The sequence below is a fragment of the Mobula birostris genome, chromosome 9, assembly GCF_030028105.1.
Source record: "Mobula birostris isolate sMobBir1 chromosome 9, sMobBir1.hap1, whole genome shotgun sequence".
In the NCBI taxonomy this organism is placed as follows: Eukaryota; Metazoa; Chordata; class Chondrichthyes; order Myliobatiformes; family Myliobatidae; genus Mobula; species Mobula birostris.
The window spans coordinates 56,651,368-56,664,938 of NC_092378.1; the positions used below are offsets into that span (position 1 = coordinate 56,651,368).

General features: G+C 44.5%; 1 protein-coding gene across 2 annotated transcripts in view; it reads right to left on the reverse strand.

Moving 5' to 3' along the window:
• The window catches only part of LOC140202786 (A disintegrin and metalloproteinase with thrombospondin motifs 20-like), a 618,104-nt gene that overhangs the window by 244,285 nt on the left and 360,248 nt on the right, over positions 1–13,571 (reverse strand). For both annotated transcript variants that reach the window (XM_072268124.1, XM_072268123.1), the window contains exons 20-21: positions 4,006–4,216; positions 507–671 (exon numbers count right to left, since the gene is read on the reverse strand). In XM_072268124.1, the coding sequence (XP_072124225.1) occupies positions 507–671; positions 4,006–4,216 (376 nt within the window). The remainder of the gene's footprint in view (positions 1–506; positions 672–4,005; positions 4,217–13,571) is intronic.

A 13,571-nucleotide genomic window follows, 5' to 3' on the forward strand; every position in this document is an offset into this window, starting at 1 on the left:
TTGTCCTTTGTTCTTTCTTTGTCATCTCTGTTTGGTTCACACTGATCGTAGAGTGAGTTTGTTACTGTCATGAGCACCAGATGAAACTTGTAACCACAAGGGTTACGCCTCAGTCTTGACTTCTGAAGAACCTTCTGGGCAACATTATCTCCAGATCCAACATCAGTCATTAATTTAAGCATTACTTTCTGAAAATCCGTTAGTTCCTTTTATAGTCTCCCCTCCTGATCCTGCAGCATAATACAGCCTAGGGACACACCAGTAGCAAGCTCCTAGATTGCAGTCAAAGCTACTCCTCATTCAGTAAGTACACGAGATCACCCTCTTTATCTGTACCCTCTCTATCAGATACAGTGCCTGGTGATCCAAAACACAAGCTATCCCATCCCGTTAAAAGCAGATGCCACGCATAATGTCTTACATATCTCAGAATTAGTTGAGGCATCACGGTCGCATTTGTGAGGCAGACTTTGCACAATGGTTTTAATTCCTTAAAGTTCACTCACTTCACTCCACTGGCTGGCTGTCCATTCAGGGCAGGGGAATTCACTGCACGGCTGAGATGTAACACTCTGATGCTCATTGCACTCTCGGTCTACAAGGTGTCTCCCGAGGTTGTTCATGCAGTAGGCTTCCCGCGTCCTTACTCCCCCACCGCAGCTCTTGGAACACTGAGGAGAACAGAGGACGGGTGATGAGACAGTGTGAGCAGGACCACGCAGCTGGCATCTACATATGAGCCAGAATTTCAACGTCCTGGAGTTTGAAGTGAGTGGGTAAGGGGCAGCAGGACCACAATATACAGTCACGATTAAATATGGGAAAACCTGAAAGCTATATGTTTTGTTGGTCTTTTCATCCCCAGAGCGACATTTAATGTCATAGATTCATAGAACCAGCACTACGGCCCATCTAGTCTATGCTGAACCGCAATTCCGCCTAGTCCCATCGATCTGCACCTGAACCATAGCACTCCATACCCCTCCCATCCATGTACCCATCCAAATTTCTTTTAAATGTTGAAATCAAACCCATATCTACCACTTCCACTGCCAGCTCGTTCCACACTCTCTCCACCCTCTGAGTGAGGAAGCTCCCCCCAGGTTAGCCTTAAATATTTCACTTTTCACCCTTAACCTATGATATCTAGTTCTAGTCTCACCCAACCTCAATGGAAAAGGCTTTTTGCATTTACCCTATCTATACCCTTCATAATTTTGTGTACCTCTATCAAATCTCACCTCATTCTCCATTGCTTCAGGGAGTAAGTCCTAACACACTCCGTAGGCCTAAAAATTTAAATTTTATATGAGTATATGAGCATGGAGTATAGGAGTTGGGATGTAATGTTAAAATTGTACAAGGCATTGGTAAGGCCAAATTTGGAGTATTGTGTACAGGTCTGGTCACCGAATTATAGGAAAGATGTCAACAAAATAGAGAGAGTACAGAGAAGATCTACTAGAATGTTACCTGGATTTCAGCACCTAAGTTACAGAGAAAGGTTGAACAAGTTGGGTCTTTATTCTTTGGAGTGTAGAAGGTTGAGGGGGGACTTAATAGAGGATTTAAAATTATGGGCGGGATAGATAGAGTTGACGTGGATAGGCATTTTCCATTGGAAGTAGGGGAGATTCAAACAAGAGGACATGAGTTGAGAGTTAGGGGGCAAAAGTTTAGGGGTAACATGAGGGGGAACTTCTTTATTCAGGGAGTGGTAGCTGTGTGGAATGAGCTTCCAGCAGAAGTGGTAGAGGCAGGTTCCATATTGTCATTTAAAGTAAAATTGGACAGCTATATGGACAGGAAAGGAATGGAAGGTTATGAGCTGAGTGCAGGTCGGTGGGACTAGGTGAGAGTAAGTGTTCGGCACAGACTAGAAGGGCCGAGATGGCCTGTTTCCGTGCTGTAATTGTTATATGGTTAGATAAAGGTGACCCACATTGCCTTAGATGTTTTCAGCTGATATAGTTTTTCAATAAATGATTAGTTAAACTTCCACATTATTCTCAATTGTACATTCAGTAAGTCCCAGTATTTATTTTGCATTTGCTTTAGGAAAAGTCTTCAGCAAGAAGGTTCTGTGCTTAGTGCCCTCACTGTTGCAGTTTACTGGGGATACCTGCAAACAGACAAACACCAGAAACTGGCAGACAGGAGGAATTTGCGCCGCAAATGATTTGAACAGATTGGGTTTAAGAGCCACGAGGTAATGTTGCAGCTTTATAAAACTCCGGTTGGACCACACTTGGAATATTGTGTTCAGTTCTGGAGTCTCATTATAGGAAATAGGTGAAATATTTAGAGAGGGTGAGAAGAAGATTTACCAGGATGCTGCCTGGATTAGAGAGCATGTCTTGTGAAAATAGGTTGTGCCAGCTAGAGCTTTTCTCTCTGAAATGGAGGATGGGAGGTGGCTTGACAGAAGTGTACAAGATGAAAAGAGACACAGATCAAATGGATAGCCTGACATTTTTCTGCCTGGGACAGAAAAGGCTAATACCCCAGCTAGGGATGGTAGTAGAGATACACTTGGGGAATTAAAAAAAAATCCTAGATGGACATGTGGCCGATAGTAAAATGGAGGGCTATGTAGGAGGGAAAGGTTAAATTGATCTTAGAGTATATTAAAACGTCAGCACAACTTTGTGGGTTGAAGGGCCTGTACAGTGCTGTAATCCTCAATATTCCATGTGGATCTTAGTGAGGGCTTCTTCCAAGATCAGTGGTGGCTACCTGGGTCTGGTCCTGATTCTGGAATCAGTTACGAATGTTATTCTGCTTTCTGCACACTTCATTATCTCTTGCTTTCCATAGATGCAACCTGACTAACATTTCTAGCACTGTTTGTTTCCTCATTATTGTCACATTTCTCCTTTTGAACCTCATGTTCTTGTCAATGACTTTCTGATTAATATTCTGTAATACTTGTATTAAAATAATTGGAAAACGGCGGAGTTCAGAGTTCGGAGGCCATGTCATTGGCTCGTCTGGGGGTCATACTGAAGATCAAAGCCCGAAGGTCAATTGGAAATCCAGAAGTCGAAGCTCAATGGAGAACTGAGGAGAATGAAGACTGGAGGCCCTGAGACCTGCCTGGGCTTGGAAGGCTGTCTGTATGTGTGGGAGGAGTGGGGGAGAGGGGAAGGTAATGGGCTTGCTATGCAGTTGTTGTATACCGTGTTGTATACTGTGTGATGTATGGGGTGTCAGGGAGGGGTAGCACCTCTGGTGGGGGAACACGTCGTGTCCTTTTCAAGGCGGTTAGTCCACCTTTGGTCTCCACCTGGCACTCATCTCTCACTTGTGGTTCCCCGTAGCTGTTTGCATGTGACAGAGGCCACACCCCGGGCAACGGTTTCGACAAGCCGGCTAAACCAGAGAGGGTAGCCAATGGGTCTCAAACCCTCGGTGAGATAGGGAGTTGTCTATCCCAGCATGTGAAGACAAACTCCGGCAGACTGACCAGACGAGACCTATGGAAGGTCTCTGCAAGTGTCGTGGAACATGTAGAGCAGGACAAGACACAGAAGACGTCCTGGTCATCCACTGTGCCTAGTCCCATCTCTAGCCATCTCGACTCTGTCTTGTCACTGGATCCAGATGGGAATTGGGAAGAGAGAGTGAGGCTGACGCTGCGCAATTCTCTCCCACTTAAATCCAAATCACGCGCTAGTCTTGGCACCATCATAATGGTGTCGAGGTCCTTATCAACATCGACAATGGACGAACACCATACTGTGATGTTATATTAAGCATCCTGGGACTGCTAAGTTGGTGCCAGAATGTGTGGCAACACTTGAGGGCGACCCCCAGCAAATCCTTAAGTTGCATTGTTTGTTAAAGCATATGACGCATTTTACTGCATGTTTCAATGTTAATGTAATAAATGTGAACCTGAATCTACATATGAAAATATTCTGCCTAGGCGTTACTATAAGCATCAGCACAAGACTGATGACACAATCTGGGCTTGGTCGACAATGCGACTCACTGAAAGTTTACCTGTGACCAGGACGTATAATGCCAGCTGGTCCTGAGGCAATCACCATGGCAGGCTTCTCGGCTGGGAGGCTTCGGTTGATCGGCACAATACCTATCGTCCATGGACTCGCTCAGTCCTTTCCCATGGATGTACCTCATGCAGTGGATATCCTGTGTTCGATGCCCTGGTCCACACTGTGCCGTACATTCACTCTTCCCTAAGACTTGCCACCTGGAAACACAGCAGAACTGCTCATAGGTCAAAGCCAACTACTTTCAATTTCCATGAGCATTTTACATTGATTGGAATGGCTAATAAGGACATGGTCAATGCTTTCTCTACTTAGGTAAATTAGTAAATTATTCATTATTGTCTCATGACTGAGGTACAGTAAAAAGCTTTGTTTTGTACGCCTAACTAAGGGCGATGATGTGGTAGACTAGTTCAAAGTTCATGTAAATTCATTATCAAAGTACATTTTTGTCACCATATACAACCCAAAGATTCATTTTCCTGTGGCCATACTCAATAAATCCACAACAGAATAATATTAGAATCAATTAAAGATCGCACTAACTTTGGCACTCAACCAGTGTGCAAATACTAAAAGAAAAAAATGATAATAAATAAGCAATAAATATCGAGAACATGAGATGAAGAATTATTGAAAGTGAGTCTAGGTTGTGAGAACATTTCAACGACGGGGTAAGTGACGGTGAGTGAAGTTATACTTTTTGGTTCAAGAGCCTGATAGTTGAGGAGTAATCACTGTTCTTGAATCTGGTGGTGTGAGTCCTGAGACTCCTGTACCTTCTTCCGGGAGGCAGCAGCAAGATGTGAGAATGTCCTGTATTGTAGGCGCCCTGATAATTGGGGAAGCTGAAGGGAGGGAGATTTTTGCCTTCTGCTCAACATGTTTAGAAAATCAGTTGGAGAGATTAGTGCTCCTGAGTGAAGCCTGAAAATGAACCAGGCCACAGGTTGTAAGGGGTAGGAGTTGAGTGGCTGGGTAATCTTCCTGCCCAGCAATTTCCAACCTCTGCCTGCTAATGTTTCCCACTGGAGACAGCTTGCAGGTTGATGTGGTACGTAAGCCCAAAACAGCTCAACTTCAATGCACCAGCCTCACGTCACCGTTCCCTAGACCAGAAGCACCGCCATTTAAACCTGGGCCTGCCACTGGCTGTGGGCCTGTTGGCTTGAGGTTCCAGCTGAGTGGGACTGAGGCTGTGATGAATGGCTGATTTATTATACCTATCAACGTTGTTCTTCTCCTTCTCCCCTAACCTTTGACACCTTTACTAATCATACCTAACAACTTGGCCTCTACAGCCTTCTCATCTCTGTTCTAAAGGGACATCCTTCTACTCTGAGGCTGTGCCCTCTGGTTCTAACCTCTCCCACTATTGGAAACATCCCCTAGATGTCCAGTCTATCTAGGCCTTTCAATACTTGATAGGTTGCAATGTGATTTCTCTCTCATTCTTCTGAACTCCAGCAAGTACAGGCTCAGAGCCATCAAATGTTCCTCATATGTTGACCCTTTCATTCCTGGGATCATTCGTGTGAACTTCTTCTGGGCTCTCTTCAATGCCAGCACACTCTTTCTTAGATAAGTGTCTAAGGTATTGGCAAATGGTGAAGGTAGATGGTAAAGCAGGAGTCCAAGTGGTTGGAGACCTGAAAGCGAGGGAGATAGGCAGATGTTTCTGTAAGCTTTGACATGAATGCACATACAGTGTTAACTCCCTGGTGCTGGGATCAATAATGTCACTGAACAGATGCAGAGCATTAATAAAGGGGGAGCACAATATTGATTCCAGGAATAAAAGGGTTACCATATGAGGATGGTCTGGCAGCTCTTCGGCTGTATTCCCTGGAGTTCAGGAGAATGAGGGGGGATCTCAAAGAAACATTCCCAATGTTAAAAGGCCTGAACAGATTAGATACGGCAAAATTATTTCCCATGGTAGGGGAGTCTAGGACAGGAGGGCACGACTTCAGGATTGAAGGAACAGAGATGCGAAGAAATTACTTTAGTCAGAGTGTGGTAAATCTGTGGAACTTGTTGCCATGAGCAGACGTGGAGGTCAAGTCATTTGGTGTATTTAAGGCAGAGATAGACAGGTTCTTGATGAGCCAGGGCATCAAAGGGTATGGGGAGAAGGCAGGGGAGTGAGGATGACTGGAAGAATTGGATCAGCCCATGATTGAATGGCAGAGCAGACTCAAAGGACCAAATGGCCTACTTCTGCTCCTATGTCTTATGGTCTTATGGTCGTATAACAGACAGAGGTCATGGTCTACGTTGGCACTAACTGCATTTACAGTAAGATGGTGGCACTCTGAGTCGCAGTAGCCCCTCTGGGTTCAAACAGAGATGTAATTGTCCGTGCTTTGCATCTTTTGTGTGATCGCCAGACCCTGCTGAATAATGAGAACATCAAGTACCAAGGGTCTACCCCACAGTGAGTTGCTTGATAATGGTGGAGCTGGCCTTGTTGTGCACTGTGTTGCTGATGGCTACAGCTGCTCAAGGAGGGTGGTGTCAGAGGTGGTGGGTGGAGGCAGCGTGCAGTCCAACGAGCAGTGGAAATGATTGGTTGGGACATTTTTCTTGTGATCACAAAGCCCTGTTGGACATTGGTAAGGTAGAATACCGTGAGTCCATTTCAGTGGTTCAATGGCGGGGGAGCCGCGTGGCCTCAGTTGTTATGCTACCAGGCCCTCATGCCACGGGGTCGCCTATTGTAGCTGCCCAGAGAAGGAGGTGACAGAGCCGATGTGTGAGAGAGCTGGAGCTCATGCTGGGTTGGGGCTGGCCCCTCCCATCAGTGCTGCCCTCTAGTGCTCGCTTGGGGGAAAATGAGTTGCACTGTGTTCACACTAGCATGTGATGTGGGCTGCTGCGGGCTGGCTCCAGGACAACATCCCATGCACCATCAATCTATAGGCCATGACACGCAGGATCTTGGCTACTTTTTTGTCTGACTGCATGTTTTCCTTCTATTGTAACTATATATGCATTATGTGCCGTGTGCAACTATTGGTACTGCGATTTGCACCTTAGGCCTGGAGCAATGCTGTTTCATCTGGAGTTATCCATGTATATGAATGACAATTAAACTTGAATTTGAACTTGAAGGGGACAAAAGGGCACGTCATCCCACAATGTAAATTTAAGGAGCTGGGTTGTGAATTAAAGTGTAGAGAAAGCTTTACATTTCTGGATCGCTGGGACAGTTTCTGGGAAAGGCGGGATCTGTACCATCTGGTTCTGAACTGGAACAGGTCCAAAATCCTTGTGCTCGGTTCTGTTAGTGCTGTTGTGGAGGATTAAACTAATTGGACAGACAGAGGAATGGGACACAGAGTAATTGTATGGTGGGGAGGTAGGGGGTGTTGGGAGATGCAGTCAGATATAGGAGCCAAGTCAGTCAGACAGTAGGCAGAGACATGTGCACAATTAGGGCACAGAGGTGGAACTCAAGGCAAAATTGCATCTATTTTAATGCAAGGCATCTGCCTGTATAGCAGATGAACAGAGAGTGTGATGTGCACATTGGAATATAATGTGGCAGTCCGGGATATGGATGAAAGAAGGGCAGTACAGACAACACTACACTACAGGGTGTAGAAACAACAGTAGTGACAGTGGGGTGGTGGGGGGAGGTTCAGGAGGAATGTAAAATGGGAGGTGGCAATGCAATATTCATTAAGAGGTCTACAATGAGATAATGAGGGTGGATGTCCTTGAAGCTCTTCAATTAAGTGTTATATTTGGACAGCACACGTGCTTTCACTGAGTCTATATGGGGAGAATGTAAAAATAAGAAGGGTGCAATAACTCTGATGAGATTATACGACAGACCCCTTTCTCAGTAGCTACTGTGATATGAAGAAGTGGACATGCAAGCAGGTTAGGGAAAAGTGTTAAAACAATAGGGTTGTTGTGCTGAGTGTTCTCAACTTCCCTGGAGACAGTGGCCACTTCGTGGAAGAGGGTGAGATGAGGAAGAATTTGTTAAGAGTATCCAGGAAGGTTTTATAAATCTATATCTAGATAGTGCAAAGAGATGAGGGGCCATACTGGACACGGTGCGAGGTAATGAGATGGACAGGTGACAGACATTTCAGTGGGAGGACAGTTAGGGAACAGTGACCACAACTCCTAGTCTTAAGATAGCTATAAGGATAAGTATGGATTTTGTGGGAGTATTAAATTGGTGCAAGGCAAATTATTAGGCAGGAACTAGGGAGAGTTAATTGGGAACAGCTTTTGTGGGCAAGTCCACATCTGACATGTGGAGAGTGTTTAAAAATCAACTGCACAGAGTATATGACAGGTATCTTCCAGTAAGAAGGAAGGACAAGGGTGGCAAGATCAGGGGACCCCGGACATCAAGAGATATGGGCAATTTAGACAAGAAGAGAAAGGAAGGGCATGTAAGGTGTAAGAGGCTAAAATCAAACTGGGCCTTTGAAAGAGAGACAGGAAGGGCCATGAAAAGCCCTTGGCAAGAAAAACAGAAGGGAATCCCAAGGCATTCTATATATATATATCAAAAGTGAGAGGATACCTAGAGAGTAGGTGGGACCATTCAGGGTGAAGGGGCGAAGGATGTGGAGCATAAGGACATCTTTATGAAGCATCCTAATATGCTAGGGTATTTTGAGATAAAGAAGGAGATAATGTTGGGTATCTTACATAACACTAAGATGGTTAAGTCCCCAGAGCCTAATGGGAGATATCCCAGGTTACTGAGAGAAGCAACAGATGAGATTGCTGGGTCCTTGACCAAGTCCTTCATGTCCACTTTCACTGCAGGTGAGGTAATGGAGCTTTGGCAAGTAGCAAATGTTGTTCCTTTGTTCAAGTAGGGAAATAGGGATATTCCCAGAAACTATAGACTAGTGAGTCTCACACCAATGGTATAAAAGTTACTGTAGAGAATATTTCGGTACAGAATTGATGCACACTTGGGAAAAAGACATGGCCTAATTAGCATCAGTCAGCTTTTCATAGACATGGCAAGTCATGAAGGTGATAGATGAAGGCTGAGCTATTTGACAAGGTCCCTCATGGGAAGATCATCTAGAAGGTTAAGATGCATGGGATCAATGGTGAAATGGCTGTTTGGATTCAGAATAGGCTTGCTCGTAGAAGACAGATGGCAGTGATCAACAAGATGTCATTTATATACATTGTATATATTGACCTGAATGAATACACATATGAATTGGTTAACAAATTTGCAAACGTTACAAGGATTGGTGGTAACGCACACAAAATGCTGGAGGAACTCAGCAAGCCAGGCAGCATCTATAGAAAAAAGTACAGTTGATATTTCAGACCGGGACACTTTGGCAGGACTGCTGGAGGGTTTTGGCCCAAAACATCAACTATACTTTTTTTCCATAGATGCTGCCTGGCCTGTAGAATTCTTCCAGCATTTTGTGTCTGTTGCTTGGGTTTCCAGCATCTGCAGATTTTCTCTTGTTTGTGCAAAGATTAGTGATGTTGTGTGTAACATAGAAGATTGCCAAACAAAATAATAGATCATTTGCAGGTAAGGGCAGAAGGATTGCAGATGGAGTTTAACAAAACCAATTGAGAAGTGCTGCACTGTTGGAGATGAAATGTAAAGAAACAGTACACTGTAGATGGCAAGATCCTTTGCACTGTTGATGTGTAGAGGGATTTTGAGTTCAAGACTATAGGTCCCTGAAAGTGACCATAGAGATTGATAGGTGGCAAAAAAAGGCACATGAGATGCTTGCCTTTATGAGTTGAGGAACTGGGTTCAAGTGTCTGGAAGTTATGTTGCAGCTTTATGAAACCTTAACTGGGCCAAATCTGTTGTGGTACATTCAGTTTTGGTCGCTCCATTGTAGCAAGTATGCAGAGACTTTGGATAGGCTGCAGAAGATGTCTACCATGGTGCTGCCTAGATTAGAGAACGTGCTTTGAAGAGAGTTAGGACAAACCTGGGTTGTTTTCTCTGAAGCAGCAAAGGCCTGACAGAGATTTACATGTTTATGAGAGGCATAGGTAGATAGCCAGTATCTTTTATCCCAGGGCTGAAATATCTAATACCAAAAGGCATGCATTTAAAGTGGGAGGGGGTAAGTTCAAAGGACATGTGTGGAGCTAGTTTTTTTTTTAGCAGAGAGTGGTGAGTGCCTAGAATGCATTGCCTGGGATGGTGATGGAGGCAACTAGGACAGAGAAGCTCATCAATATGCAGAGAACGGAAGGATATAGGCTTTGTATAGGCAGAAGTGATTAGTTTAGTTGGGCATTGATTACGAATTTTAAAACGCAAACACGAGGAAATCTGCAGATGCTGGACTTTCAAGCAACACACATAAAAGTTGCTGGTGAACGTAGCAGGCCAGGCAGCATCTATAGGAAGAGGTACAGTCAATGTTTCAGGCTGAGACCCTTTGTCAGGACTAACTGAAAGAAGAGCTGGTAAGAGATTTGAAAGTGGGAACGGGAGGGGGAGATCCAAAATGATAGGAGAAGACAGGAGGGGGAGGGATGGAGCCAAGAGCTGGACAGGTGATAGGCAAAAGGGATATGAGAGGATCATGGGACAGGAGGCCCAGGGAGAAAGAAAAGGGGGAGGGGGGAAATCTCGCTCTCCTTTTTCTCCCTCTGTCCCTCTCACTATACTCCTTGCCCATCCTCTGGACTTCCCTCCCTCCTGTCCCATGATCCTCTCATACCCCTTTTGCCAATCAACTTTCCCGCTCTTGGCTCCATCCCTCCCCCTCCTGTCTTCTCCTATCACTTTGGATCTCCCCCTCCCGTTCCCATTTTCAAATTTCTTACTAGCTCTTCTTTCAGTTAGTCCTGATGAAGGGTCTAGGCCCGAAACATTGACTGTACCTCTTCCTATAGATGCTGCCTGGCCTGCTGCGTTCATCAGTAACTTTTATGTATGTTGCTTGATTACGAATTTTGTTAGTTTGACCAAATACTGTGGGCTAACAGGTCTGTTCCTGTGTTGTGATATTCTATTTTCTATTTTCTAATCAGGTTATTGAGCATAGAGTTAGGACATTATGCTGCAATTGTATAAATCATTGCTGATGCTGCACCTGGAGAATTGTCTACAGTTTCTGTCACCCTGTTATGGGAAAGAGGTGGTTAAACTGGAAAGAGTGCTAAAAGGGTTCTGAGGACGTTGGCTGAACCAGAGAGCCCGAGTTATAGGGAGAGGCTGTTCAGAGTAGGTCTTTAATTCCTGAAACAGAGGGGAATGAGGGACAGCCTAAAGGAAGTATTTAAAATTATTAAAGGCATAGAAAATGTATGTATAACAGAAGTAGGGTAGGAGAATCCAAATTATGGATCTAGAATGAGGGGGGAGTAATTTGAAAGGGACCTGAGGGGCAACTTTTTCACACAGCGGGTGGTGAGTATTTAGAGCAAGCTGCCAGAGGAAGTGGTTGAGGCAGGTACGACAGTATCACTTAAGAAACACTTGAATCGGTACCTGGATGGGTGGGACTTGGAGAGAAATGGGCTGAACACAGGGAACTGGAACTAGCTGGGTGGGCATGGGATGGTTGGGCCAAAGGCCTGTGTTGGTGCTGTATTGATTTATGACTCTGGGAATCTAAATGAAGTCACTGCAGGAGTGTCGACAAAAATCAACATGAGTATAATTACTTCCAATGTACACTTTATTCCCTCGTAAACAAATAGCAATGTCATATATATGAGAAAAACCCTGCCCTCGAAACATAATAATGTTCGACATAACATGTAACATACACAGCAAACTTAACCCTTAACAGACTGGGTGAATTCTGCCTAATGAAATTAAAGAGTCCCTACATCATATTCATAAAATGGAGCAATCACCTTGCAGGTGTGTGGCGAGGGAGGGTGGGGTGGTGGGATACAGGTCTCCTAACAATCAACAGCAGAGTGAGGACCAGGTATGTAGACAAGCCAAAGAGAGGTTATAGTGGGAAGGGACTTCCTTGATCTTGGATGGGCATGCCTTAGTGTGAAAAGCTTAGTTATGGATAGGGATAAGGATGAACCAGACTTTCTGAAGTGGGGGAAAGCTGACCTCAGATTCATTTGGCAGGATCTGGCAAGAGTGGATTTGGGAGCAGTGACCTCTAAGTAGGTCTGTCTCTTATGAATGATAATCATTCGCAGGTGAAATAGAGGGAGTTCAGGATCGACATGCTCCTAGAGGGCGAAGTGTAAAAGGGCAGCTTGTTCATGACACCCTGCATGTCAGGGGCTATTGAGGGGTGGATTAAAAAAACAGTAGAAGTGTAACTAAAAGGGACAGATTTCCAGGGACTTGTTATGAATGGGGGTGGAGGGGGGGGGGAATGAAAAATATAAAGGGAGGCAAATAGTGGGTATAATATATCCTGGCAAACAGGTTTGAGGAACAGCATGAAGCATTTTATATATATTGGCATAATCAAAGACCCCACCTACCTCCGACATTCTCTCTTCTCCCCCCTCTCATCAGGCAGAAGTTGCAAAAGCCTACAAACATGTACCACCAGGCTCAGGACAGCTTCTATCCCACTGTTAGTAGACTGTTGAATGGACCTTGTATGATAAGATAGACCCTTGGCCTCACAATCCACCTCATGATTTTGCACTTCATCATTGTTCCTGCTTGTCACTGTATCTTGGTCCATGTGACAATAATAACCCAATACCAATATCAATATTAGGAGGAAGAAGGTTTCCAGGGAAAGAATGGAGCCCATTACGAACCAAAGGGGCATTTGTGTGTGGACCCAGAGAACCTTGGAGAGACATAGAATCATACAGCGCAGAAGCAGATCATTTGACCCATCTGGTCAATGCTGGTCTAGTCATTTGCCTAGTCTTATCAATCTGCACCCAGACCATAGCCCTCCATACCCTTCTTATACATGTAGCTATCTAAACTTCTCTTAAATTGAATTTGCATCTGCCACTTCTGCTGTCATCTTACTAAACATTCAGACTACCCGCTTAAATATTTCACCTTTCACTGTAAATGTATCACCTCTCATTATAGTCAACAACTCCAAGGGGAAAGGGGACTGCAAATGCTGAGTATATCTAACTCCTTGCAATTCTGTATACCTCTATAAAATCTCCTCTTAGATAGGCAATGGATGAAAGGAAACTGGAGGGCCGTGTGGGAAGGAAAGATTAGTTTGACTTCAGAGTAAGTTACAAGCTAGGCACTACATTGTGGGCTGAAGGGCTGGTACTGTGCTGTACTCTTCTACATCCTTTGTTCTCATTCTCCTACACTCCAGGGAATAAAGTTCTATCCTATTCACCTTTCCCCATAACACGGTTATTAAAGGAATATTTCTCATCTGTCTTCACTGAGGGAAAAAAAAACACATTATAGTTGAAGAATTCAGGGAAAGGTCACCACAGAATTTTGTGTAGCTGGAACATACTTCCAGGGCTGCTGCTGTAGGCAGATACAATAGACGTGTTTAAGAAGCATTTTAGATAGGAGAATAAATGTGCAGAGAATGGAGGGATATGGAACACGTGCAGGCAGAAATGAGTTGGTCTCATTAGCTTAATTAG